The sequence below is a fragment of the Oryctolagus cuniculus genome, chromosome 8, assembly GCF_964237555.1.
Source record: "Oryctolagus cuniculus chromosome 8, mOryCun1.1, whole genome shotgun sequence".
Lineage (NCBI taxonomy): Eukaryota > Metazoa > Chordata > Mammalia > Lagomorpha > Leporidae > Oryctolagus > Oryctolagus cuniculus.
The window spans coordinates 3,927,618-3,954,512 of record NC_091439.1 but is presented as its reverse complement, the minus strand read 5'-3'; the positions used below and the strand labels follow the sequence as shown (position 1 = coordinate 3,954,512).

Here is a 26,895-nt window from a genome sequence, read left to right as displayed (position 1 = left end):
TGTTCCACTTCTGATCCAGCTCCCTGTTAATGGCCTGGAAAAAGCAGCAGAAGATGGCCTAAGTGTTTGGGCCGCTGCCACCTATGTAGGAGACCTGGATCAAGCTCCTGGCTCCTGGCCTCGACCTGGCCAAGCATTAGCAGTTGAAGCCATCTGGGGAGTGAATCAGCAGATGGAAGATCAGTCTCTCTCTCTCTCACTCATTCTCTCTCTCTCTCTCTCTCTCACTCTCTCTCTCTCTCTCCCTCTCCCTCCCTCCCTCCCTCTCTCTGTAACTCTTTCAAAATAAATACATTTTAAAAAAAGACGACTGAAGGCCGGCGCCGTGGCTCACTAGGCTAATCCTCCGCCTAGCGGCGCCGGCACACCGGTTCTAGTCCCGGTTGGGGCGCCGGATTCTGTCCCGGTTGCCCCTCTTCCAGGCCAGCCCTCTGCTGTGGCCAGGGAGTGCAGTGGAGGATGGCCCAAGTGCTTGGGCCCTGCACCCCATGGGAGACCAGGAAAAGCACCTGGCTCCTGGCTCCTGCCATCGGATCAGCGCGGTGTGTCGGCCGCAGCAGCCATTGGAGGGTGAACCAACGGCAAAGGAAGACCTTTCTGTCTCTCTCTCTCACTGTCCACTCTGCCTGTCAAAAAAAAAAAAAAAAAAAAAAAAGACGACTGATACAACAAGGTAGAGGAAAGACAGAAGTGGGAAGGTAAGCACTATCTCCTCCCCACACACAGGAAAGTTTTTTTAGTTCAACGCATTTGCTTTGCAGATACAGAAACTGAAGGGGCCATAGAGGACGCTTTCTCTTCCCAGGTTTCATATTCAGCAGAGTTGGGCCAATGGGTGTCCTTAGGATTTCCCCTGCTGAAAAGCAGGGGTTCAATAAAGAACCAAGTTAATAAAAAAAGGCATGGTTAATGTAAGAAAATTCTGACAATGGATTGCCCCCTTCCCTTCTAAAGAGAGGCTCCTAGGCATACCAGAAGCATCCAAGAACAGATGAGACACAAAGATGTCCACAAATAGGTTGACAAAGTCCAAGGACAATACTGCCCCTCCCTCCTCCAAAGCAAAAACAGTTCACCACTTAATCCAGGTAAGAGGACTAAGCCACATTGTCTTTTCAATATTCAAATAAGATAAACAAATAAAAATCCCTAGGGCACTGTGTTATCTATCCTAGAATCTGGCAAAAGGGAATCAGAATAAACCCCATCAAAGAAAAATGGCTAATTTCGTAGTATCTTATTCCCATACTGAAAAGAAAGTGCCTCCTGCTTTTTCTCGGGTTCTTATAAAAAGCAGTTTTAACTACATGATTGTATGATTATGCTAAACCCTCTTGTATATAAGAATCGTGCACTTGAGGGCCAACACTGTGGTGCAGCAGGTAAAGCTGCTGCCTATGGTGCCAACATCCTTTATGAGTGCGGGTTCAAGTCCCGAATGTTCCTCTTCCGATCTAGCTCCCTGCCGATGCACCTGGGACAGCAGTGGAGGATGGCCTAAGTCCCACATGGGAGACCTGGAGAAGGCTCCTGGCTCCGGATTCAGATCAACCTGGCACTGGCCATTGCAGCCATTTGGGGAGTGAGCCAGTGGATGAGGGCCCTCTCTATCTCTGTATCTCTTCTTTTCAAATAAATAAATCTTAGAAAAAAAAAATTGCACCTTTCCATGCAATATTTTATTTCACTCTCACAATTGTTCATTTTTCAAGTAAAGAAACTGAGGACTAAAGAAGTCTTGCCCAAGGTCACAGCTGGTGAACAGCAGGGCTGGAAGTTGAGTCCACATCTCCCAACTCCATAGTCAGCACACCTTCCCCTGCATTCTCTCCACCCTGTGTTGTTAATGACAAGAAGCCAAACACAACAGTAGACCAAAGGGCTGACTGAACCACACCCTCAGGCGGCTAAACAATGACTAAAATCCTTGCTGGAACCCAAAACTGGCCCTGACTCACCAGAACTTGGGGACTGAGGAAGGGTCAGAGCAGGTTCAGATCCCCACCCCTCTGCTGAGGAGACTGAGTCCTTGGCTGTCCCAAGGAGCTCTGGGCTGGTCACATGACCCACAGTAGTGTGGCTGGAGCTGGAGCTGTCAGTCGGGGCAACTGGCTCTTGGTGACACAAGCCAGCTGTGCAGGGCGGTTCCCTTCCAGGAAGCTCCCACACTCTCCAACCCTGTGCTCTGTGGAGCTGGAGAGGAGCTGAGCCGCGCAAGGGCCTACTAACCTGACAAACTTCCTGGGCCAGTAAGGCAGCTTCCACGAGGGTCCCTGAAAACTGTGCAGACTGCTTTTTTTTTTGTAAAAACTCGCTAGGAACCACTGTGGAGGTTCCTCTGGAGAGCAAGGCAGAAGGGTGTCAATGGAATTTTTACCACTGGCACCATGTTCCTTTCCTAATATTTTTGAGAATGAGATCAAACTTAACTGCTGGAAGGATTATAGCTTACACTGGAAAGTTATAAAGGCAAAAAAAGAAACACACTGCATGGCATCAGCTAGGAACACAAGAAAACTATTTAAACAAAAGCTTTAAACACGCCGATCCAGACGTGAGACCTTATAAAGTGTAACACAGTAGAGAGTGGTTCACAAATTGTATGGAAATTTCCCTTCACTGTAAAAGAGGAAATAGAGCAATTTTTGAAGCAAAAATTGTGTTTAGTATTCACTTTGTGCTAGGCATTTTCACATTTATTATCTCATTTCATCTTAACAACTGTGGAAAAAACACAGTATTCCACCTCAGAAACAGACACTCAGAGGAGCTCCACCACTTCATGAAACCACACAGCTACCCACTCCGGGGCGCAAGACAGAAAGGCCCCAGCTGGAAGCACAGAGAAGCCCTGGGAAAGAAGCCACCACTGCCCCACTGCCGGGCAAAGGACAGCCTGAAGCTGTTTGGAAAAGAGGAGCAACGGCCAGTCTCTGGCAATCCTTTTGGGCTTATTTCTCACATGAGTTAGTTACATATCACCTGGGAGATCTATGTGCATACAATGCTGTCTCCATATTCAAAGATGATGACACTGCTGTGCACAGAGGTGTTTCCACAACAGGCTGATGAATTTGCACTAGTCCACCTTTCTCTCCCAGCCCTCCTTGCCACCGAAGGCTGCCTGTGAGTAATGACTGGGTGGGAGCAGAGATGCTACCTGGGAACTTGCCACAAAGAAGCCCTGCCATGTTGCAGTGTGAGTTTAGTGACAGCTCCCCATTCATTACTGCCAGTCTCTGACATGAGTCCTCTCAGGTGCCTGAGGAAAGAAGCACAATGAAGGGGCAGGCACTGAGGCACAGCAAGTTCAGCCACTGCCTGGGACCCCAGCATCCCACACTGGAGTGCTAGGTTTGAGTCCTAGCTACTCCATGGTTCTGATCCAGCTTCCTGCGAATGCCCTGGGAGGCAGCAGATGATGGGCCAGGTACTTGAGTTCCTGCCACCCAAGCATGAGACCTGGATGGAACTCTGGGCTCCTGGCTTCTGCCCAAACTAGCCCTGGGTGTTGCAGGCATGGTGGGGGAGGGGGTGTGTGGTTGAATTAGTGGAAAATCTCTTTCTTCTCTGTCTCTTCCTCTCTCTCTGCCACTCTCCCTTTAAAATAAAAATAAATAAATCTTTTTTTTTTTTAAAGCACAAGGTAAACTTACTAGCAATAAATGTTTATTGAGATTTATTAGTGCAAAGAATACCATGGTAAATGCTTCCCATGCACTCTGGCTTAGGCATCCTCACAACCACCAGCCCTCATGTTAGGCACTATTATGACATGTGTTCTTGTACAAAGACACTGAGCTTCAGCAGTGGTTAAGTAAGTACTGGAGATCAAACAATAAAAAGCAGAGGTAAAACAAACTGATGGGACTATGACTCCTAAGTCCAGTCCCACGGCCAGTGCTTTATGCTGTTTTTCTTTTCAAGTATTCTCTTTGTCCTTTATTATTAAAGCTATGAAACACAACATGCAAATAAAAGAAGTTAATTTGCATGCTGAAAGGCTAGTAAGACAAATGGTGTTATAAATGACTAGAAAGACGAACTTCCAGGTCTTATTATAATCAAAGCATGAAGGCCAGCTTAACCACTACATACACATAAACCTGCTATAACCAGCTGACTACCCTGGAAGTTCAAGCAGTGGGGTTCTCACTAGGTCTTGGGTGTTCAAGAATCTTTTCATCCCAAGCATCTCAAGAGAGGACATAGCACTGATGGACTAGGTTTATGCCCCCTTTACCATCAGTGACCGTGCTGGTGATCTGCACTTCGCATGTGAAAACAGAAAAAGACCTTCCTAGATGTAAACTACTTGAACTGAAATCCCCTCAGCTCTGGAAAAGCACTCTTGTCCTTTTTCTCATTAGGTAACTGTTAGCCTCTGAAGTTTCCAGCCTGATGCTGAATTCTAAGACTATAACTATTCAATACCAACAGCACAGCCAACTCTCCTCTCAGAGCAGTGACACACTGAAGTAAGAACGGCAACTGTAGGCAGGAGTCTGAGAGCACCCAACCCCAAAGTTAGTAACCTTCCAATGCCTAGATAAAGTTCCGCAAAGGGCAGCACAAAGGGCACGTCCGGTCTGAGAGCATCAAGCCATGTCTGACCACCTCAGGGGGCCAAACAGCTCTGTCTAGGGAAAAACCTCATCCTGCCCAAACACGACAGACTCAGCAATGAACACACTCCTCCATTTTTATCATACTTATTTGAAAAGTAATATAAATGAGTTTTCATTTTCCTAAGTTTCTCCCTAACTTCTCCTTCCAATGTTTCTCATCAGAAATGAAATATTTTAAAATCCAAGGAACTGTCTATAACCATAGTTCCTGCCTAGGACCAGACAAAGCCAATAAACAGAATTCCAGTTACCTCCGTCAGCAAAGTCTGCCCATAAATTCATCCCGGATCCAGACAGCATTCCCCTATTCCATCTGCTCAGCAAACTTTCATCTTCTGCAGGAGTCCTCTTAACGGACTTCTAACGCTGCTTCCCTTGTGAGCGCAAACTGCTCCCCCTGGGGCTCCGCAGGGACATTCTCCCAGAATGCCACTGCATCCCTCCCTCAGGGCTGAGGGGGAACTGGGAAGAAGTTGAAGGAGGACTCCCCCCTTTCCAGCCGCCCCTCTCAACAGGCAGCCTCCCTCCAAAAGACCTGCTTCAAAAGTCCAGATCCAGTGAAGTCACACATGACCTCATAAACCTCCAGCTTAACTCTTTAAAAGCCAGGAGCAAGCTGACAACAGGAGGAAAAGGCAAGCCGTCTTGGTTTATTTGGAGTGTTGATGTTTAAGGGGGAAGAAAAGATGTGTGTCCAACATCATTCAAAAAGAGAAAGTGAGTTAAGCAGTGCTTTTCTTTAGTAGCACAAAAGTGTTGCAAGTACTGTTTTTGAAGACCACAATTTCCCCAGCACACATATTCTAGCCCTAAAGAAATGACAGAAATAGCCAAGAAAATGGATCTAATCCACTAAGTCATACAAAATTCAGTCATGTTAAATTCACACTTCATCTTGCGTGGCTTGTGCTTTTCTAGTTGCATTTCTAGCTTTGTTTCTGTTCGTCTGCCACAGTTGATGTAAAATATCCATAGTCCTGTTGTTCAGACCCCACTGCAGATGGCCAGAAGTGGACAGGGCACTCCCACAGCTGTCAGACAGGCAACAACTGCCAGGGGCAGGCGTGTCCCAGACTCTGGAGCCACAGGAGTTGGGATCAGAGAGCAGCCACAGCCGCCAGACCCGACCAATGGATGCCAGAGTCTGCATCGGAGTCTAAAGTGAAAGGAGACCGGTTTACTTACATCACTGGCTTTTCCATGCTTTTCCTTTGGGCTTTGGCTATTTTTGTTATGGTAATCCTGAGGATCAGGAGGGAAGGACTGAAAGTTACTTTATAAGAGAAGTAGATGCAAGTATTTGCACTCAGAAGAACATAATATGCCCGTTCAAGAATGCCCTGGTTCACCAGAAAATGAGCATACTTTTCAGGAAGTGATTTTATTTATATACACACGCACATACACAGTTATAACATATACACATACACATGTAAATACCTAACCTACAGAATTCTAAATGTGCACAAGTCACATAAGAATATGACACTTTGCCATGCTACTTGAGATAACAAAAACAGAAAACACAGCCAAAACACTCATAATAGAAAAATGGGAAAATAAGTTACAGTACATTCAGACCACTACTAGACAGCAGGTAAACTGAGCTTAAACTAGAGTCTTATGAGTCAATAGGAATGAATTTCAAATGTTGAGCAACAAAAAAGCATTACAAAAGGAATCAAGAAGATAGCATTTATAAAAAGTTCAAAAACATCTGAAACACTTCTGTAGAGTGCTTATGTACACACACCCACATAGGAATGACAAATAGCAACAGGTCACAGCCTAGGGAGGCAAAGAGAGGAACAGGACCAGAGAGACATCACAGGAGTTTGTAATTCATCGAAATGTTTTCCTAAGTGGGCAGGTGAGAGCACAGGTGCTTATTAATTTCTACACTTTCTAGTATGCCTAAAATCCTAAGGAAGTTTTGAAAATTCACCTGCACACTGGCTACCATTTTGAGCAGAGCAGTCCCTCAGAGATGAGCAGTAGTAACTCTCTCCACTGCCAACCCTGTTTCCCAAATCCACACAGATGCACTACTCCACTGCAGTGTGGCTCCCTTTACCTAGAGGGTCCTCCTTCCTCACTCCCCCCACAACCACCTACACAGGTCCACCCCATTATTCGAAGCCCACCTCAAAGTGCAACACTTCCATGAGAGCCGCCATGTCATCCCATGCCCAAGGTGGACCCAGTCTCCGAACCTCCCAGCCTGGCTCTCCAGGCCACATCCTTAGGTACTTGTGATCTCATCACCTACAAGCAGCTGCTCGTGAAAGTCTTCATTCCACAAAAGCTGAGCTCCCAGGATGAGCTGGTCACTGTGCCAGAGGTCCTCTGAGTCCCAAAACTAATGCTGGAGAAGGCCGAGGACTTAAGTCTATGTCTAAACACAGCCGCATACAGTGAGTGGCGAGCATGAACTTTCATGCCTGTGTTGCACAATAATAATTATTCAGTGCCTCTTATGTTCCTACACTGAAGATGTTATAATATCACTCTTGGCAAGAAAATATTACCCTGCTCACCATGAGGTGAGACTGTTAAATAGAGTAATCATAAAGACAACAAAACAAACCACCATTAAAACTCCTCACCTCCCAGTATCTAAGGCTGTCAGAACTACGCGAGCACCTACACAGCACCGTAAGTGCAGCTTGCCGCAGCCCGGCTATTTCTGAACTTTGAAGACGCTGTTACTACTGATGACAACAGCTAACTTTTTTTTTTTTTATCTTTTATTTAATGAATATAAATTTCCAAAGTACGACTCATGGGTTACAATGGCTTCCCCCCCCATACCGTCCCTCCCACCCACAACCCTCCCCTTTCCCACTCCCTCTCCCCTTCCATTCACATCAAGATTCATTTTCGATTATCTTAATATACAGAAGATCAGCTTAGTATACCTTAAGTAAGGATTTCAACAGTTTGCTCCCACACAGAAACATAAAGTGAAAAATAATAGATGATTTTTTTAAAATGATGATGAAATCAGATCAGACCTATTGTCATGTTTAATCCCAGTGAGAGTCAAGTTGGGAATTGATAATTTCTTTCTTTTTTTTTTTTTTTACAGAAGATCAGTTTAGTGTACATTAAGTAAAGATTTCAATCGTTTGCACCCCCATAGAAACACAAAGTGAAATATACTGTTTGAGTACTCGTTATAGCATTAAGCCTCAGTGTACAGCACATTAAGGACAGAGATCCTACATGAGGAGTAAGTGCACAGTGACTCCTGTTGTTGACTTTACAAATTGACACTCCTGTTTATGGCATCAGTAATCTCCCTATGCACCAGTCATGAGTTTCCAAGGCTATGGAAGCCCCTTGAGTTCTCCGACTCTTATCTTGTTTAGACACGGTCATAGTCAAAGTGGAGGTTCTCTCCTCCCTTCAGAGAAAGGCACCTCCCTCTTTGAAGACCTGTTCTTTCCACTGGGATCTCACTCACAGAGATCTTTTTGCCAGAGTGTCTTGGCTTTCCATGCCTGAAATACTCTCATGGGCTTTTCAGCCAGATCCGAGTGCCTTTAGGGCTGATTCTGAGGCCAGAGTGCTATTTAGGACATCCGCCATTCTATGAGTCTGCTGAGTATCTCACTTCCCATGTTGGATCACTCTCCCCTTTATTTATTCTATCGGTTAGTGTTAGCAGATACTAGACTTGTTTATGTGCTCCCTTTGACTCTTAGTCCTTTCATTATGATCAATTGTGAACTGAAATTGATCACTTGGAATAGTGAGATGGCATTGGCACATGCCACCTTGATGGGATTGAATTGGAATCCCCTGGTATGTTTCCAACTCTACCAATTGGGGCAAGTCAGCCCGAGCATGCCCCAAATTATACATCTCTTCCCTCTCTTATTCCCACTCTTATGTTTAACAGGGATCACATTTCAGTTAATTTTCAACACTTAAGAATAACTGTGTGATAATTACAGAATTAAACCAGTCATATTAAGTAGAACAGACAAAAAAAAAATACTATGAGGGATAATGTATTAAGTTGTCCATTAGCAGGACAACAGCTAACTTTTACTGAGTACTCATTAAGTACAGGTAAATTATAATCCCTTTTCCCAGGTAAGAAATACGAGGTTGAGAGAGAATTCACTAAAACGTCAACCAAAGCAGCGTGGCCTAAGTTTTTAACTTTCTTCGTCACTAAATAGTATCGCTTTCTAGCAGGAAACACAATCAATTTCTGCATTTCTAGACGAGACAGACACCTTATGATCACACCAAAGACAACACAAGAAACCATTTCTAGGTTCATGGCAGAAACGCTCACTTTTACAGACCCCCGAGGATCATTCGCCTCATCACAAACACATCTGCTCCCCCACGAGCAAGACTGTCTCACTCTGCTTCCTGTTCCCTTGCTCATCGGTTTCTAGAGAGCGTTTCGCACACCTGAAAGTGCGTAACAATCACCTGAGAAGAATACTACCGCTTTCTTTAAATGTTGCAGTGATCCATAAATCAATGATGGCTGCATCATCCCAACCAATTAAAATATTATCCACCAGCCAAGCTTTCCTTTAGAGCCATGGTTTTCCTTGCCATCAACCACATCTCCAAGGTCATCCATCATTCGCAGTCTCATGCAGTCTCTTTTGATCAAAGATCATCCAAGGAGCCAGTATTGCACTGTGCTCTTCCACCAACACTCAGGGAACCACCTTTGTTTATCTGAAGGATTCAGCCACAGCATTAGAAAGCCTCTGGCTGTTTCCAATCATGGACCATTTCCTGAAGTCATCACCAGTTTACACAAGAGGCACCCAACAAGTCAGGGGAGCCCAAGGCGCTGAGCCAGGGTTATCCAGGGCCAGCAACACAGACAGCAGCAGCCAGAGCACTGTGCCCTTACACTGGGCCCCTGATGATACCACTGCTGAGAAGGAAGGCAAGCACAGAGGAGCTGCCCGGAGTCTGAAGGCCACATAAGCAGCACTCCAGTGCTGTGTGCCATCAGAGCAGCAATCTCGCCTCTAACGGGCTGGGGGCGGGGGAGGAAGCTCCAGTCTCTCCAGTGACATTAAACCCCACATTCCCATCAACCCTGGATGAACTGAATGACCCTTCCCTCTCTTCAGATTCTACCAGTTTAAAACTGACTCCCTACCAACCCTGCCTCCGCCTAACTCCTGTTTATTGTTTCTTGGTGCGGGACGTCGCCCATGCTTGAGGTCTCACCATGTTGCCTCAGCCCAACGTGACCTGCACAGCTGGCCCTCCAACCTGCTGGCTACACATCCATGGCTTCAATATTTGAAAACAAAAATTACGCTTCTGATGAACACGTGCAGGCTTTGTTCCTTTTCATTGTTCTGTAAATAGTAGAGTATAATAACCGCTTACAAGGCACTTACTGTATAAGGTGTTATAAGTCATCTGAGATGATCTAAAGCACACAGGAGAATGTGCATGTGTGTAGGTTAAATGCAAATACTATGCCATTTTACAAGAGGGATTCACTTGGGCATGCTGGGATCTGGGTGTGAGGTTCCTTGTGGATAAGGAGGGACAGCTCTACTCAAACATTCACCAAGTCCTTGTGCCTTTTTGTCCTCTTTACACCAGGCATCTCTTGGATATTTTCCTATTATTCCTTGGACTGATCCTCAGACTACTGCAAAACCTATTATGGGACTAAAATGAACTTTCACAAACTCGAATTTAGCAAATTCTCCCAACAAACTGTGAAGTGATGGGTTAGCTTGTTTCCATTTTCCCAAAAAGGCATCAGAAGTTGCATGAATGGAAACGACCTGCCCAAGATTACCCTGGCAGCCGTCCTCATATGCACCCCACCCCGCCACAGAACACTGCACTTTATAAAAAGGGAGTGAGGTGTCTGGGAGTCCAAAACAGGTGTCTCAGAGGTGCAGCCCTGGGAAGAGCAGGCGCTGGCAGCTCCGAGGCTGAGGCTCGGGAGCAGCAGCAGCAGGTCTGTGTCCACAGCTCTGCGTGGCTGGCACCCGTGTTCATCACTTCACCCACTCCTCTGGGGTCAGACGCTGTTTGGCTTCTTGGTTTCCTTTTTGTTTGTTTCCCCATTTGATTAACCTCACTGGCTCCTTCTCCCTTTACAGGACAGGCATTAACATTCCACTTTACACCTGCAGAGGCTCCGGGTTTTATGCCTTCCTCACCATTACACACCTGAGTAACCAGGGCAGGCCTGAAACCCAGGTATGACTGGCTCGGAACCTAGCAGCGCCCTGGCCCTCATCACTGAGTAGAAACTCCTTTGTGGTTAAAAAAAAAAAAAAAAAAAAAAAAAAAAAATCCACCAGTGCAACTACTCCAGGAAGCCAGAAAGAGGAGACTGAAGAATCTCTATTTTTACAGAACAAATGCTAACCCCCTGGAGAAATCAGGAGGCAGTGGCAGCGGGGCTCCAGGGGCAGGCAGGTCTCGCACAACTTCACAAGGTCCAAATACTTTCCTCTGCCACTAGCTTAACCGCCATCACATTATTTTCATATCTTAATATTTGTACTCTAAAATGCCTTCAGTTTTAAATCGGAGTACTGGAAAAATTTTTGCAATTATACTTCAACAAACTTTCCGTATTACTGTTATTTCAAGTGACTTCTTCCTAAGCAGAGACCCCAAGAAAAGAGAACAAGGGAGGAAGAAAGGGGAGAGCTCTAAATCCCAGGACTCCAAGGCGCAAAAGGCAGCGATTCCCGCAGGGAAGAGCTCACACCCACCCCTCACTCAGGCACACCAGCTGCACGCAGATACAATTCACCTCCTCCTGACTCCTATGTTTCCTAGGCACTGTCTCAAAGAAAAACTAGCAAGCTGAGATAGAAAATATATCCATTACACAAAAGGGGCAGTTTTAGAAAGCAGTTTCACATAGTTCAGAAAACCAGAAAGACGTCCCTGCCGTATCACTGCGTTTGCCATCTCTCTTCTCCCTGTCCAAACCCAGGCACAACAGAAATAGACGCTGTTCTGCTCTGTTAATGGTCACAATGACAACGTTTGTGCCTCACGGTCTTCAGGTCAGAACTTACTGATTGGAGTTGTGGTCATCAGCTGACAGGCCAGCGAGGGAGAAGCACCCGGACACAAAGGAACCCATTGGAACACGTCTAACTGTAAGTCTCTAATCATCCTTTCTAATTTGGGAGCCATGTGACTGGACTTCACACAGCACCGCTGAGCCCCCGTCAGCCTGAGTGCTCTGTGGCTGGACCCCAAAGCGGGAGATGCTCCTCTTGGCTCCTTCACCCACAGGGTGAGCTGGTTCCCGCTGACAGCAGCGCCTGGTCAAGCACAGCCAGAGCACCTGCAAAAATTCATTCCAGTGCAGGTTGATTCAGGGATTTTAAGAGGCTTTTCTACTTCCCAAAGAGTGAACTACTTCATATCACAAAGACATATAATATTTTACAAACAGTGAGACAAGAACTTTTTAAAAATGTGCTTCCCACCCTAATCCTGGAATAGCACAGATTTGGAAAGAGTCCTCGGTGTGGAAGAGTTGCAGGGAAGAGGCGGCTCCCTCTGGCCACCAGGGCAAAGATGGGAAGGTGTTCCTGATTTGCCGAAGTGCCACAAGATCCTCCTTACCCTTCCCAATCATCTCCACATTTCTTTAAAGAGGCAACACAACAGAGAACAAGGTCACCCTGTGTTCACATAAACCACGGTCAAACACTGCCACTGAAATTGTCGGTAATGATAAAGTAAAGGCAACTGATTAAAAACAGAACAGGATATGAAAATACATCCAGACAACACCAGAACAAACACATATTTTTGTTTGCCTTACAATATTCAGTCCTATTCTAGACACTATCATGGAATCATATGTGCAAATGAGGTGAGGGTCAATCAGTACCACTCAGTTTCAGCTTGGGCTCTGGAGCCAGACTACCTGGGCTCAAGTTCTGGGTGCCACCTACCATCCATGTGACCTCAGGCGACGACTTGTCCCTCGGTGCCTCAGTTCCCTTCTCTGGAAAATTACAACACTGACAATTCCTTTCCTTCACCTAGCTTATTATGAGACAACGTGTTTACCAAACAAGTAAAACCTAGGGGCTATATTTGACTAGTTAATATAATTAGCTGACAACTAGCATTTTATACATTAAATGGGCTCAGTAGGGATGGGCTTACCTCCTTGGTCCTTATCCACTGAATATCAGAGACGCATAATTAGGGAGAGCTAAGGAGTCTCATCTTCCCATTTCCTATCTGCCTAGCTCAGGGTCCCCACCCCAAACCCCTCCCAGGGAGAAGCCAGTGGACAGACAGGGAATGTTAGGTATGTATGCTGGTGTTATTTATCAGTTTGCCTTTGTAAATACCACATTTAATAATTAAATTGGAAAAACTTTTCCTTGGATTCTAACACGTTGGCCCTCAGTCTACGGCGTTGACTGCTGTAGTCAGCAACCCAGTCTGTCTTTCCTTAATACGCTCAATAATAATGTTGTGTCCACTTCCTGACCGCTGCAGAGGGATGCTGTAATGCGGAAGAAAGTTTAAAAGGCAGCACATTGATTGCTTTAAAAATGTATGGACATATGTTCATTATTACGTTGGTAAATTTTTCCTCAAAGTGAACACACATACCAACAACCACCACCACCTGCTCTACATTCAGAAATACAGTGTCTTGAAAACAGACTTCTGAGAAGTCAGATAAAAAAAAAAAAACGACCTTAGAGACCAGGCAGCCTAGAGCAGTGAATATACCTGGTCCAGGAGCCATGCAACTTGATTCTGGCACAGGATCTGTCACCAGAGTCAGGTGTCACACCACCAATCTGGGACAGGGATTCCTCATTATGAAATAAGGTCATCCAAGGCCTCCTTCAACCTGGGGGATGTCGTCATTCTTCAACCTGCAACACTAATACAACTCCTCTGCAGCTGCAACTTCCCCAAAGCACCAAAAAAGGCAGAAGAGGGTAAAGAAAAACATGAAGTTTTCCAGTAGCCAGCCCTACTTTTTAAAACCCTGAATAGAGACAGACATTCCAAAACAAAACTCTTCCACGTGCAACCTATAACCGCTTAGCATGCCAACTCCAAGAACACAAAACGGGGGACCTGCCAAGCTATTCTGCCTAAGTCGGTGATGGTGCTGAAGTCAGAGGAGGGGGCAGCCACCAGCCAGGAATCCCTGCGGCAGGGGTACAAGGTCGTGCGGAGCTGGAAAAGAACTTGGGCACGCTCATCTTTGCGACACTAGAGTCTCGACGTTTATGGCAGGGCCGGACCTCATTGTTCAACCATGCAGGTGGTGCAGCTGACACTTAACCTTGAGACTGCCTGAAGGATACCTAACTCTGGATACCCAAATACTACAGCCCGCACCAGCACTCTCTCACCTACTTAACTGTACACACCAACGGCTGTTGGCCCAAACGATGACAACTTCCAGTCTAGGTGCACAGGCCATGCAGTTAATAAACCTTTCACCTGTCTGACTTGCTGATGGTAATCTCCCGTCTTTACAGACTCACCCTGTGGCTTCTGCAGTGAAACCTTGCAGCCCCAAATGCTTCAGCTCCTGAATGATGTTTGGTCTGGAAAGCTGGGTAGGAATTCCAGTGAAATGAACTGCACAGCTGTCTCATAGCATTTCCACACAATTCAGTCATCAGAGATGACAGTGAAGGAAAAGGACAGAAATGCCCCCCCTCAGCTGAAGGGACCCTCCCCACAGCTGAGGGATACTGCAGCCCTCTCAGGTGCCCACTCCTCTCAGGGACAACCCCCACTCAGGCACACAGGAAGTCTGCTTGGGAGCCTCTCAGCTAAGGAATTCCAATTCATTCATTGAAGCCACTACTTTGTACCAGGCACTGTGCTGGGGGCTTTCGTCTATCTTAACTCTTTAAATCCCACACCATGTAAATAAATAAACCAGTTTCAGAGAGAATAAGTGGCATGCCTAAAAACTGGGACCAAAGTCTTGTGTCTTCATAACTTGCATTCCTTTCATCCACTCACTGTGATCCAGTAAGGCAACCAATATTCACATCCACCTCACAATGGACACACACAGCCCTGGTGTTAGAATGTGCCAGTCTTGAGTTTGCTCACTCAATGACAATGCTTAACACAGGGCAGAGTGCTCAAAAAGAGAGATGTATTAGAAACCTAGAATATGAATACTAACTTTTTAAGAAAAAGCACTGAGTCTTTAAAAATTCAGCTTTAAAATAGCTTATCTCCATTAAGCTTGTCCCTACTAGCACCTCCACATTCACATGGAAAAATACACCAAAATTAATGCATAAAACTCTTACAACATTTAGTATTCTCTGCCCACAACTGGAGTGGCTGTGAGGCAGGAAGATGACACAGGTGCTGGATAACCCACAAAATACAGGGAGCGATTAGTGGCTGCATTCAAGCTAAGGAGTTAGGCATTTTATCACCAGAAAGACTTAAATACCACAGTAGAGAGAGAAAATAAACATTTAAAGCTTGACCAAAGTGTTGGCTGGATCAAGCATCATACAGTCAGATCCTTCCCCACTGCTTCAGGAACAAAAAGATAGCCAGACAGAACAGTACTTCACAGACTGGTGACCTTCTAACCCAACTCTCTCAGTTTACAATGAAGAAACCCCTGTCATCAACCACTGGCAGGGCCAGCCCAAAGCAAGATCTCTGTGCTCTTGTCACAGTCCCATACCACTGCCATCGAAGCCTCATCACTGGTGCTAACACCTACTCATCATCCACAAGTATCAGTTCAGTATCCAACTTACATATGAAATTTAGGAAATACCTCAGAATACAAAGACCACATTTGGCAGGTGGCTACAATGTGCTCCATCTGCCCCCAAAGCCCAAGTTAATTTTTACTGACACCACCGGAACTGACTAAATGCTTTTTACAATGTATTCAACACTAAGATTTCCCACAGACAGAATGCCACCAAAACCATTGCCATGAAATTAGAACAGGACTGGTACCTTTGCCAGAAAGCCATCTCGGGGGTGCCTTCCAGGTAGATGCAGTTGTTGCCATCACTCAGCCCATTGGTGATTCCACTAGAAAGCCCCATCACTATGCCGCCATCCGCAGAGACACTCAGGACATCCTGCTGTCCTCCCGCTGATGTCCTTTCCAAAAACTGGCCACCTTCCTTGATGCGCTGCTGTATCATGGGCGTGAGGGGCATTTCAAAGCTGAAATAGCTGTCGGGCTCTGAGTATAACGTTTCCAAGGACTCTGCACTGTAGTATAAAGAAGTGTTGTCCAAAATGGTTTCAAACTGGGAGCTGTACACATCAGTGGAGTCCTCTGTATACCCGGGCCCAAGAATATCATCGTCTCCTCCCCTGGTATGCTCCTCCTGGTCAAGGGTCCTGGAAAGTTAAGAGTGGAGAATTTCAATAGTAAGTTAATTGTTTCTTTTTAATTTTCCTGTTCAACCATATAAAAGGATAACATTTTGTAGATCTAATTCTCGTATTCATTGAGGTGATGTCTTCATAACATACTTGGAAAGACATAAAACATACTCAAACTGAAAAATTCCCAGAATACATGTATAATGAAACTATAAATAATAAACTTCCAAGCAAGAGTCCTAGTGTGTGAATATCTCTAGCCTAATAAATACTTGAGGAAAAAAAATTTATTTTTGGCAACTATGTTCCACAAATTCTAATTATTTACTGTTACCTTCATAAAAGAGGCTGGCAAACATATCATGTGAGCTTGATATAGGAAACACCCAGTAAAAATACACTAAACTTTCATCCATCTATTAATACTTTCTGACTTAAGTCAAACCAAACACCCTCAGGAGGATGACTATATTTGAATCCAGCGCTGCCCCCTCCTGACCATAAAGCAGCATTGCAGAGAGATTTCAGGTCCAAAATTAGACCACCAATGACTGACTTAAAAAAAAAAAAAAAAAAAAAACGGCCAACTGACATGTTTGCTGCAAGGCTACCCTAAACCACGAGAATGAGAAACAACTTACAAGTTAATATACAGGGGAAGGTATTAATTCTGACACATGAACCTGAAGATTTATTAGCTCTATCACTTCGACAAATTTACTTAAGCTTTCTGAGCTTCAGATTCCCATAAACAGACATACAACAGAAACAGGGATTCCCTGTAAGTATTCCTAGGTGTTACCAGAATTCACGTTCAACGCTGCCCTGTGATTTTTAAGTTGCTGAAGGCCGACCATACCCCAAACTAGTCTGGCTTACACCTCTTCCTGGCTTCTTGGAATGAAACGGGAAGTTCCTGTGGAGATGCTCTTCCCTAACCTCCCCTGCTCCTTATGCACTGGTGCAGCTCCCAGCCTCCTGTGCTTCCTACAACATAGCTGGGGTGTCAGCTGTTCCCCCTGCCTGGGACACTCTTCCTCTCCGTCCTCGTCCTGGGTCACTCGTGTTCATCCCTCAGTCTCCACTTAGCTACCTTTCCACAGAAAGGACTTGCTCAGGCCATCAGCCGAATTAGCCTCTGCTCCAGTCAGACTGCTCTTCCCCTGCACACAGCCAGAGCAACTGTGGTCTATACTACCTGTGTGTTTACGTGGTCCCTGTTGGTCTGCAGCAGTAAACTCCATAGGACAGTGATCACAACCCACATCTGCTCTGAACAGTCCTACATGCCCAGCATGTAGCAGCATCAAGGACACAGTGTACAATCAAGAAATATGTGTGGGAAGAAAGGAGGTAGGGGGTGGGGTTTGAAACTAGGAATGAATTAATAATCTGAACAACAGCAAGACTACACATCCCAGTGGGAATATAAACACTGAGCCATATGCCACAGTATCAAGGGAGACTGGAGACTTTTTGTGTTGGGAATAGGGGGTCCCATTAGTCACCCTAAAGAAGCATCATCCTTAGCAGCTTTGTTAGCTATAGAGCAGGGGTGGGGAACATCCGGCCCGCGATTTGGTCTGGCCCTGCCAAGGCAACCGCAGGCAGGACTGGAAATTCAATAAATCTAATTTTGAAGTTGATGATTTTGTCTGGCCTATGAATGATGTTATAAATATCCAAATGGCCCTTGGCAGAAAAAAAGGTTCCCCACCCCTACAGTAGAGGAAAAGGCATTTTTATACACCAAACAAAAAACAAAACCCTCAGCCTTGACACAGATGTTCTCCTGTATAAACTATAAAACATACAGTCATGAAAACTGACAGAAGAAAAGATGGTACAAATTCAAAGTATAATGCACAACAAATGACTTCGCTGAAGGGAACTGTGTGGTCAGACTATGATCACAGGCCTAAGGAAAGATGAGTCCTGTCTCCCATTTATCCAGCCTCGGAGCTGGAAGATGTCAGAAATGTAAACAAAGGCCAAAGCATAACATACGATGACAAGTTCACTTATAAATCAGAAACCTTTGTGAAGAAGGGATTCATATGTGAAAACCATGGAACACTGGCATTACAGAGTCTACTCCGGACCTTGTGAGATGGCCTTTTAAACGTCAGAGATTAAGTGGGCTCAAACTCAGACTCTGCATTCATACAAGAATGTAAGTATGTCCTGTAGGCACTGGTGCTGCACCCCGAAGAAATGCCTAAGTTAGGATATAATGACTACACTCAGGGCATGTCAAAGGGCCCTAGACTTTTCAGATTACTAAAGAAAAGTATAGAACGTCTTAGTTACCTTGATGCTGGAAAACTTGAAACCTGTCAAATACAACAAAATGTCAGAAATGGATTCACAGCATTTGGCGTTCAGTTCCTCTCCAACGTCTTCCTGGCCTGTGCCTCAGGGACAACTTTATAACAACATCTTTCTAATGTCTTGGGAACTCACAAGGAATCTAAGAAGGGCCTAGCTTACAGCAACTTCTCTTTGATTCTAGGCTGACGGGATCCAGTGTGCTGTGAGCCAAGTTCCCCCCAAGCACACAACCATGGTTTTCTAGCACACGCACCAGGCACAACAGACAGCAGGCCGCAGCGGGAGCTCACCTTTCCTTGTCTTTCTCCAGAGGGTGTCTGTTTTCCTTCAGGAAGACTTCATCCTCTCCACTCTCCAAGAGAGGCACAGGGGAAAATGTCCCTGAGCTGGTGCCAGGCCTCTCTCCAGGAGCTCTCCAGGATTCACCCCGCCGTGAATCAGGCAGACCAGCGGACGGGGGGAGATGGCTGGGCGCCTTGGAAAATGCTTTGCTCTCAAGTGAGGCTCTTCTTTCCAGTGATGTCTCCATATCTGTAGGGTGCTGGGTCTCTCTCCTCTCTCCCGTCCACAGTATCTCTACACCATGAAATTCCACATGCTTGGTCCGGCCCGGGCGGCCTGTAGAGCTGCTATGATCACATCTCCCTGGGTGCTCCCTCCCAAGATCAGACCTTTGCTCTTTCAAGAACCCAACACCATGGACAGGACTGCAGGTCGCTGTGTGGCCCCCCATGCAGGACACAGGACAGGCTGGCTCCTGCACACAGACAGCCCCTTTGCTCCCATTACTGGTTATCTGGGGAAGCTCAGCCTGAGTTTCTCCAGTTAACAGTGCAGCCAGGTCCTTCTGGATGCTCAAATACAAATTTTCCTCGCCTTTTTCTTCAGCTGGAAGAGGTATATCTCGTGTGTTTTCCTGGCCAGCAGTAAGGGGCTCACTGGCTCTCTGTGTTTTACGGCTGCCACTGTCCAGCTCTTTCTCCACCTGCTGAACTGAAAAACTAGAAACAGCATCTTTGTCCAGTACCTTTGTAGCCTGTAATGTTTCTGAAACTATTCTGGCTTCTGTGGCTTTCAGAGCTGAAATCAAAGAGTCAATGGGCTGTAAACTTTGTTCCTTGAGGTGACTTTGAGAAGGGGCCTCTCTGACACCTTTTGGTCCTGTAACACTGTCGGGCCCGGCATAGGGGCCAGCAGGCCGCTGGACACCTTGCTGGCCTGCTGCGCGGCATGGCAGAGACTCTGCATCAAGCTCCAGGGAGGCTTTTAGGCCCTCGCCACCCTCCTCCATGGTCCCATATTCTGGAAATTCATTTGTGACATTTGATGGGAGTAAAGTGCTTCCTCCATGATCACCTAGGAAGAGAAGAGAACAGACAGGTGGCTTGTTTTTGAACAGCAGGATTCAGTGTGTGTCAGTAAATATCACATAGATTAGACACTCAGGAACACTTATTTATTTGATTCCTTCACTTTCTCCTCCCTCCCACCCTACAACACATAGTTCTCACAGCCGTGCAGCGGGTCCTTCTGCCGAGCCTACTGGAGCGGCATCACCAAAGCTCCAGCAGAGGAGGCAACCTATGACACACACATTTACTCTGCTCCTGATATGATCCCACCCATTAGCATGCACCTGAAGAGATTAAAATAAGGACACCTATCACATTCCCAATACCAGTGATTTCCAAAATAGCACCTAAAACAGCAATATTGGGCATAACATCAAATAGTCTTACGATCTAGCCAATGATGTTTGTGCAGTGCAATCTCTAACACAGAACCTCAGAAAAAAGAGACAGTCTTTTTAAAGTTAGTAAACATTTTTCAGTCAGAATTCTTCCCTTCACTGTTGGATATCTGTGGAAAAAATTATGCTTTCAAAATATCTTTGAAGAATGAGAGTGAAGCCAAAATAAAACAGGAAGCTTGACATGTTGAGAAAAATCTCCAGGATCCCAATTGCATAAAAACTATTGTGGAAAGGCTAAATCAAGCTAATTAACATATTCACAACCTCAAAAACTTACACTGAAAAATCTGTTAGCAATTTTCATGTATACATTATTATTAGTTATCAATATAGTTACCCTGTTGTATAGATCTGAATTTATTCCTTGTCTAACTGAAATTGTGTGCCCTTCGACCAACAAATTTTCCCAAACCCCATCCCCAGCCCCTGAAAACCAATATTCTATTCTCTGCTTAATTTTTTTAAAATTTTATTTATTTTCATCTTTTTTTTTTTTTTTTTTTTTTTTTGACAGGTAGAGTTATAGACAGCGAGAGAGAGACAGAGAGAAAGGTCTTCCTTCCATTCGTGTACTCCCCTAATGGCCGCTACAGCCAGTGGTGCGCCGATCGGAAGCCAGGAGCCGGGTGCTTCCTCCCAGTCTCCCATGCAGGTGCAGGGACCCAAGCACTTGGGTCATCCTCCACTGCCCTCCCAGGCCACAGCAGAGAGCTGGACTGGAAGAGGAGCAACCAGGACTAGTACCCAGCACCCCAACCAGGACTAGAACCCGGGGTGCCGGCGCCGCAGGCGGAGGATTAGCCAATTGAGCCATGGCACCGGCCCTTATTTTCATCTTCTTGAAAGGGAGAAAAAGGAAGAAAGGAGGGAGTGTGTGTGTGTGTGTGTGTGTGTGTGCGGGTGCACATGTGTGTGTCAGAAACAGAGAGATCTATCTCCTGGCTCACCCCAATTATGTCTGCAACAGCCAGGAGGCAGGAACTCCACCCAAGTCTCCCATGTGGTGGCAGAAGCCAAAGTACTTAGGCCATCTCCTGCTGCCTTCCCAGGTGCAATAGCAGGAAGCTGAATCAGAAGCGAGTACACGAGACTCAAACTGGCACTCCAATATGTGATGAGGACATCCCAAGAAGCTGGCTTGACCCACTGTACCACAACCTGAATGAGTTTGACTTTTTCAGATTTCACATATATGTGAGATCACCAATTCATAAAACTTCAGTGGTATCTTATGCAGAACCCCAGTATATTAAGTAGAGAATAACAATATTAAATTAGCATGTATTTGCTATAATATACTGATCATAATAGTTCAAATATGTAACATTTTCCTATTAAAATGACAGTGAAAACTGAGAATGGAGACATTCTGATGGAACAAAAAACTGGAATTGGGGACCTCTGGATAACAGTTAAAGTCATATCATAGCAGCCCCAGTATCCAGTCTCTTTCTGAACAGAGTTTAGGTTTCTTTGTATCAAGAAACTCTCACCTACACTGGGAACACAGTGTACTCGTTTTCATTTTAAGAGGAAATTTGCTATTTTTAACCCAGCACAGAACTACAACCTTCCCAGTTAGTAAAATATTTGATAAATATCTGAACACACACTCTGAATTGGCATGAAAGACTTGACTCCAAGGCATGTATCAAATATCACAATTTGGTAACACATCATACCCCATATTGTGTTAAAATTTGATAAACAGTAAGACATCTGAGAGTATATATGGTTTCATATTCCATTACTTAAAAAATCTGAAATGTTCTTAAAATTAAATTTGAATCAAGTATTGATGGAATTTAAGAAGCTCTTCTCTGTGGTAGCAGTGTCTTTTATACCTCCACAAGACAGACTAATAAGATACAAGGTGGCTTCAGAAAGTTAATGGGCAATTAAAGTATCTTTTAATTTCATTTTTCCAGTGAACTTTTTGAAGCCCTTTACCACAACTTGCTGAAATCTGAAGAGGTAGCAACCTGCAAACTCTGGTTTTGAAAAGGAACACAGATAAAAACAACAGCGATCCTTCTTCCTAGGGTGGCATGTTGACATCTATCTAAATTTTTCAGGAAAGAATGCAACAGGACTTTTAATTTTTTCTGCTTTTGCCATTCAGTGGTTTTTGGAATATTCACAAAATTGTGCAACCCTCACCACTGCTTAATTCTAGAACATTTTCATCGCCCCCAGAAAGAAACACATCCATTAGCAGTTACTCCCATTTCCCCTGCAACGACCATCTGTCTCCATGGATACATACATCCTGGACAATTTGTACAAATGCAATCATACAACACATGGCAATCAGTCGTGTTTCTTTTACTCAGCCCAATGTTTTCAAGGTTTGCTCATGTATGAGAACTGCATTCCTTATCCCCAAATATTCCATGGTATAGAAGCAGTACATCTTCTTTATCCATTTATCTATCAGTTGATGGGTATTTGGATTGTTTCCACTTCTTGGCTACTATGAATATCAAATTTGTACACAAGTTATTGCATCTAAACATACTCTCAATTATCTTGGGAGTGGAATTTGTGGGTCATGTGATAAATTTCTCTTTCATGTTTTAAGAGCCCCACCGTCACTCATCCTCATTATCACAGCTATTCTCAAAAGCATTAAGTGGCATCACACTGAGGTCTTTCTCTGCATTTCCCTAATGGCTAACCATGCTGAGCATGTTGTCATGTGTTTACTGGCCATGTGTGAATCTTCAGGGCTATGTCTATTCAGCTCCTTTGCCCAGTCCATAATCGGCCTATTTGTCTGCTTATTACTGAGCTGTAATAATTCTTTATATGTTTATACAGAAGTTCTTTATCAGATATGTACTTTGCAAATATTTTCTCCCATTATGTGGACTGTCTTTTCATTTAATTGATGGTGTCTATTGAAACATAAAAGATTTTAATTTTGATAAAATCTAAATAATAATAATAAATAATCATTTTCTCCTTGTTTGCTTGTGCTTATGGTGTCGTATTCAAGGTCACAAACACTCATTCCTATTATATTTTCTTCTAAAGGTTTTATAGTGTTGTCTCTTCTTACATTTGGACCAGTGTCATTCCTTCCTATGTAGATACCCAGTTTTCCTGTAGTTTTTTTTTTTTTTTTTTTTTTAAGATTTATTTATTTACTTGAAAGTCAGAGTTACACAGAGAAAGAAAGAGAAGCAGAAAAAGAGAAAGGGCTTCCATCTGCTGGTTCACTCCCCAGGTGGCCGCGACGGCCAGAGCTGTGCCTATCCAAAGTCAGGAGCCTGGAGCTTCCTCTGGGTCTCCCAGTGGGTGCAGGGGTCCAAGGAATTGGGCCATCTTCCACCACTTTCCCAGGCCACAGCAGAGAGCCAAATCAGAAGTGGAGCAAGCCGGGACCCGAACTGGCACCCATATGGGATGCTGGCACTGCAGGCAGCAGCCCGACCTGCTACGCCACAGTGCCGGCCCCTTGTAGTTTAAAATGTAAAAATTTTGCATTACTTTTACTCTTCTGCCTTAGTATTTCATTCTTTTGGTACTATTATCAGTGGAATTGCTAGCATTTTAATACTTTTTATTTGTAGATCATTCATTCCTAGCAAACAAAGATACAACCAGGGGCCAGTGATGTGGTGCAGTGGGCTAAGCTACTACCTATAAGCGCAGGTTCGAGTCTTGGCAGCTCCACTTTCAATCCAACTCCCTGATAATGTGCCTGGGAAATCAGTGGGAAGATGGTCCAAGTGCTTATGCCCCTGCCACTCATATAGGAGATCCAGACGGAGTTCTGGGATCCTGGCTTCAACCTGGCCCAGCTCTGGCTGTCACGGCCATTTGGGAAGTGAACCAGTGGATGGAAGGTCTCTTTCTCTTTATCTATTGTCTGCCACTCTGCCTTACAAATAAATAAACTTAAGAAAAGAAAAGAGAAGAAATAGAACTGGCTGCCAGACATTGATCTTACATCCTGCCACCTTACTGAACTAGTGCTTAAGTTTTAACAGAATTTTGGTAGATTCCTTCAGATTTTGTACATGAAAGATCTGTGCATAGAGCGTTGCATTATTCTGTACCATTCCCAATCTCTTTCCCAATCTACGCTCTCCCTTCAAATACATTAGCTCATTCCTCCAAACCACAGGAAGGGTGCAACACATCAGTAACCTGAAGAGGCTCTTGTTCTGCTTTACACTGCAAATAAATTTACCCACTTCCTTTCTGAACTTAGATGCCCTTGCCTTTGCTGTCTCTTTTTTCACTAGCCATCCTTTCTCCCCATCTCAACATGATGGACTGATTTTCAACTTTCAAGACCTAACGCAAATCCCCTCTCTTCAATTAAGCCTTCCCTAAACCAACAACCCAATAAGTCACCTCTCCTCATTAAAAAAATCAAAAGAACTTTAGTTATAGTGCTAATACATGAGATAACAGAGGAGATACAGTGCTAACACATGAGATAAATGAACATACTATTAGCATACATCATCAAGCTTTAACATTTAGCCCATCATTTAAGCATTTCAGGAAAACTGAGCACAGTGGCTACTGAAGCCGTGTGTGTGTGTGACCAAAACATACCACAGTGAAATACATTCAGCAAAGGGAAGAAAAGTTAAACTTTCATTTGAGCACCCACTTTATTTTAGCAACTTAAATTGCCATTTATATAAACAACCATGAAAATTAACACTGCCCCCAAAAGAAGTGAACGCAAAGCAGCCAAGGAAAGGGGCCTCAAAGACATGTGATAACTGCTCCGTCCCATCTCTAGCATTTGTCACTGGAATGCCCCTCAGAGCAGGCAGTCACATCAACTTTGGGCAACTGCATAGGATGTCTGATGACAACAGCTGGGAAACCGGCCACAGCCAGTGAGGTCAGATAAAGGGGAAAAGAACAAAAGCCGAGCCCTGCACCACAAACACAAGGGGGCTTCAAAAAGCCTATGGAAAAATAGAAGTAAAAGTAAGTTTATTTTGGTGCAAAAAACTCTGAACTCCACACAATATTCATTTTCAATGAACTTCTTAAAGACCCCTCTTTATGCATGGATTTCAAAGTTTCCTGCACCAAAATAAACTTACTTTTAATTCCATTTCTCCATGAACTTTTGAATTACCCTCATAAGTACTATTCTATTAAGTTTTATTTACTTCCTTAAACTAATTAAGGGCTGGCATAGGCCAGTGGGAATAATGTTCTGAGCTCAGGTGAATAAAATGAGGCTCAATACAGTTTTTTAGCAGAGCAAAGAGCCAGGACTACATTCCTGGTCTTCTATCCCTATGGAGTAAATTCCTGGGAAATTTACTAGAGTTGTGAGAACATCATTCCTAACAGCAGCAATGCTAAAAAATACAATGAAAGAGGAAGAGCCTTCCATTTGCAGCTTCTGGGCAGAAATAGTCTTACTTGTCACACCCTCTTGGTCAGAGCACAAGTCACAGGATCCCCCACAACAGCAGATCTTTCAAGTAGGTGCCCCGTGTTACACTCCAAGAGCTGTATGCAGACCCCATCACAACCTGAACTTGTCTTTAACAACAAACAAAACTCTGGAAAACATTAATCCTAGAACTTCTGATGTATTCCTTATGTTTAAACATGGAGACTATTTGTGCTAGGATAATTATGTTCACAAAGATCAAATTCTTCTTTTTTATTTGTTCTCTTTTAAAATCGGGCCCTGGACACTTCACATCGCAGGTACACTGTTTCCAAAATCCATTCACTCATGCAGCCAGTGTTTACTGATTAGCTGCAATGTACCAAAAAGGAAGGATTCAACACGGAGTGCCGCCCGAGCACAGGGAGTCTGCCTGTCTGGCATGTCAGAAAGGCCACCTTGGTGGCCAGTGAAGCATATGCAGGGGAGAAGAAACACTCATAAACAGACTCGGCAACAACACAGGCTCTGGGAATAGCAAGGGAGCACGGTGACCGCCAGGGCCACAGCAAAGGCAGCACGGAGGGAACGGAGACGCAGGGTTGCTGCACGTCCCAGGACACCTCCTCATCGTCTCAGCCTCGGCCCTTCCTATGTCAGCTTGCTCCTGCCAAAACCGCTCTCGTGAGCTCTGCAACACACCCAGACAGAGCCTTCCCGCCCTTCTGTCACTCTGCGTCTGTTACTAACATGGGAGTCAACAGGGAGCACATGCCCAGAAAGCCTTACTGAATGAGTTCTGCCCCAATTGGGTGTTACCCTTGACAAAAGGACTTGCTAAATAAAATTTAAAAAAAGAACTTTAGTACTCCTCTAAATACATCACACACTAGCAGCTGAATTAATGAAGTACATTGCTTTACTGCACTTATTGTTCCCCTTAAAAGAGTAAAAATGGAGGGGCTGGCATTGTGGCTTAGCAGGCTGGGCCGCCACCTACAAAGCCAGCATCCCATACAGGCGCTGGATTGAATCCCAGCTGCTCCACTTCCGATCCAGCTCGCTGCTAATGTGCCTGGGAAAGCAGTGGAGGACGGCCCAAGTGCTTGGGACCCTGCCACCCACGTAGGAGACCTGGATGAAGCTCCTGGCTCTTGGATATGGTATGGCCCAGCCCTGGCCACTGCGGCCATTTGGGGAATAAACCAACACATAGAAGATCTCTCTCTCTCTCTCTCTGTTTCTCTCTCTCTCTCCCCTCCTCTTTCTCTGTAACTCTACCTTTCAAATAAATCTTTAAAAAAAAAAGAATAAAAATGGAGTGTAAAGTATGTAGGAGGGAAAGGAAGGGAGAGTTTTCACACTCATGTGAAATGCATATCCTTCAATGGCGGGCGGGTGGAGGGCTAGAGCATATCTTATCTATTTAGAAGATTCTG

At 44.7% G+C, this 26,895-nt stretch overlaps 1 protein-coding gene across 20 annotated transcripts in view; it reads right to left on the bottom strand.

Moving 5' to 3' along the window:
* PSD3 (pleckstrin and Sec7 domain containing 3) overlaps positions 1-26,895 on the bottom strand; it is a 588,112-nt gene that overhangs the window by 337,205 nt on the left and 224,012 nt on the right. For 16 of the 20 annotated variants that reach the window (XR_011378165.1, XM_008267258.4, XM_051819330.2 and 13 more), the window contains 2 exons: positions 18,614-19,679; positions 15,612-16,007 (listed from right to left, as the gene is read on the bottom strand). Coding sequence is in view for 16 of the 20 variants with exons in the window: in XM_008267258.4 (XP_008265480.2) it covers positions 15,612-16,007; positions 18,614-19,679 (1,462 nt within the window). In the remaining 4 variants the exon portion in view is untranslated. Of the gene's footprint in view, positions 1-4,879; positions 13,447-15,611; positions 16,008-18,613; positions 19,680-26,895 lie in introns of those variants that run through there. The other 4 variants (XM_070047347.1, XM_070047348.1, XM_051819341.2 and 1 more) reach the window with 2 other exon arrangements.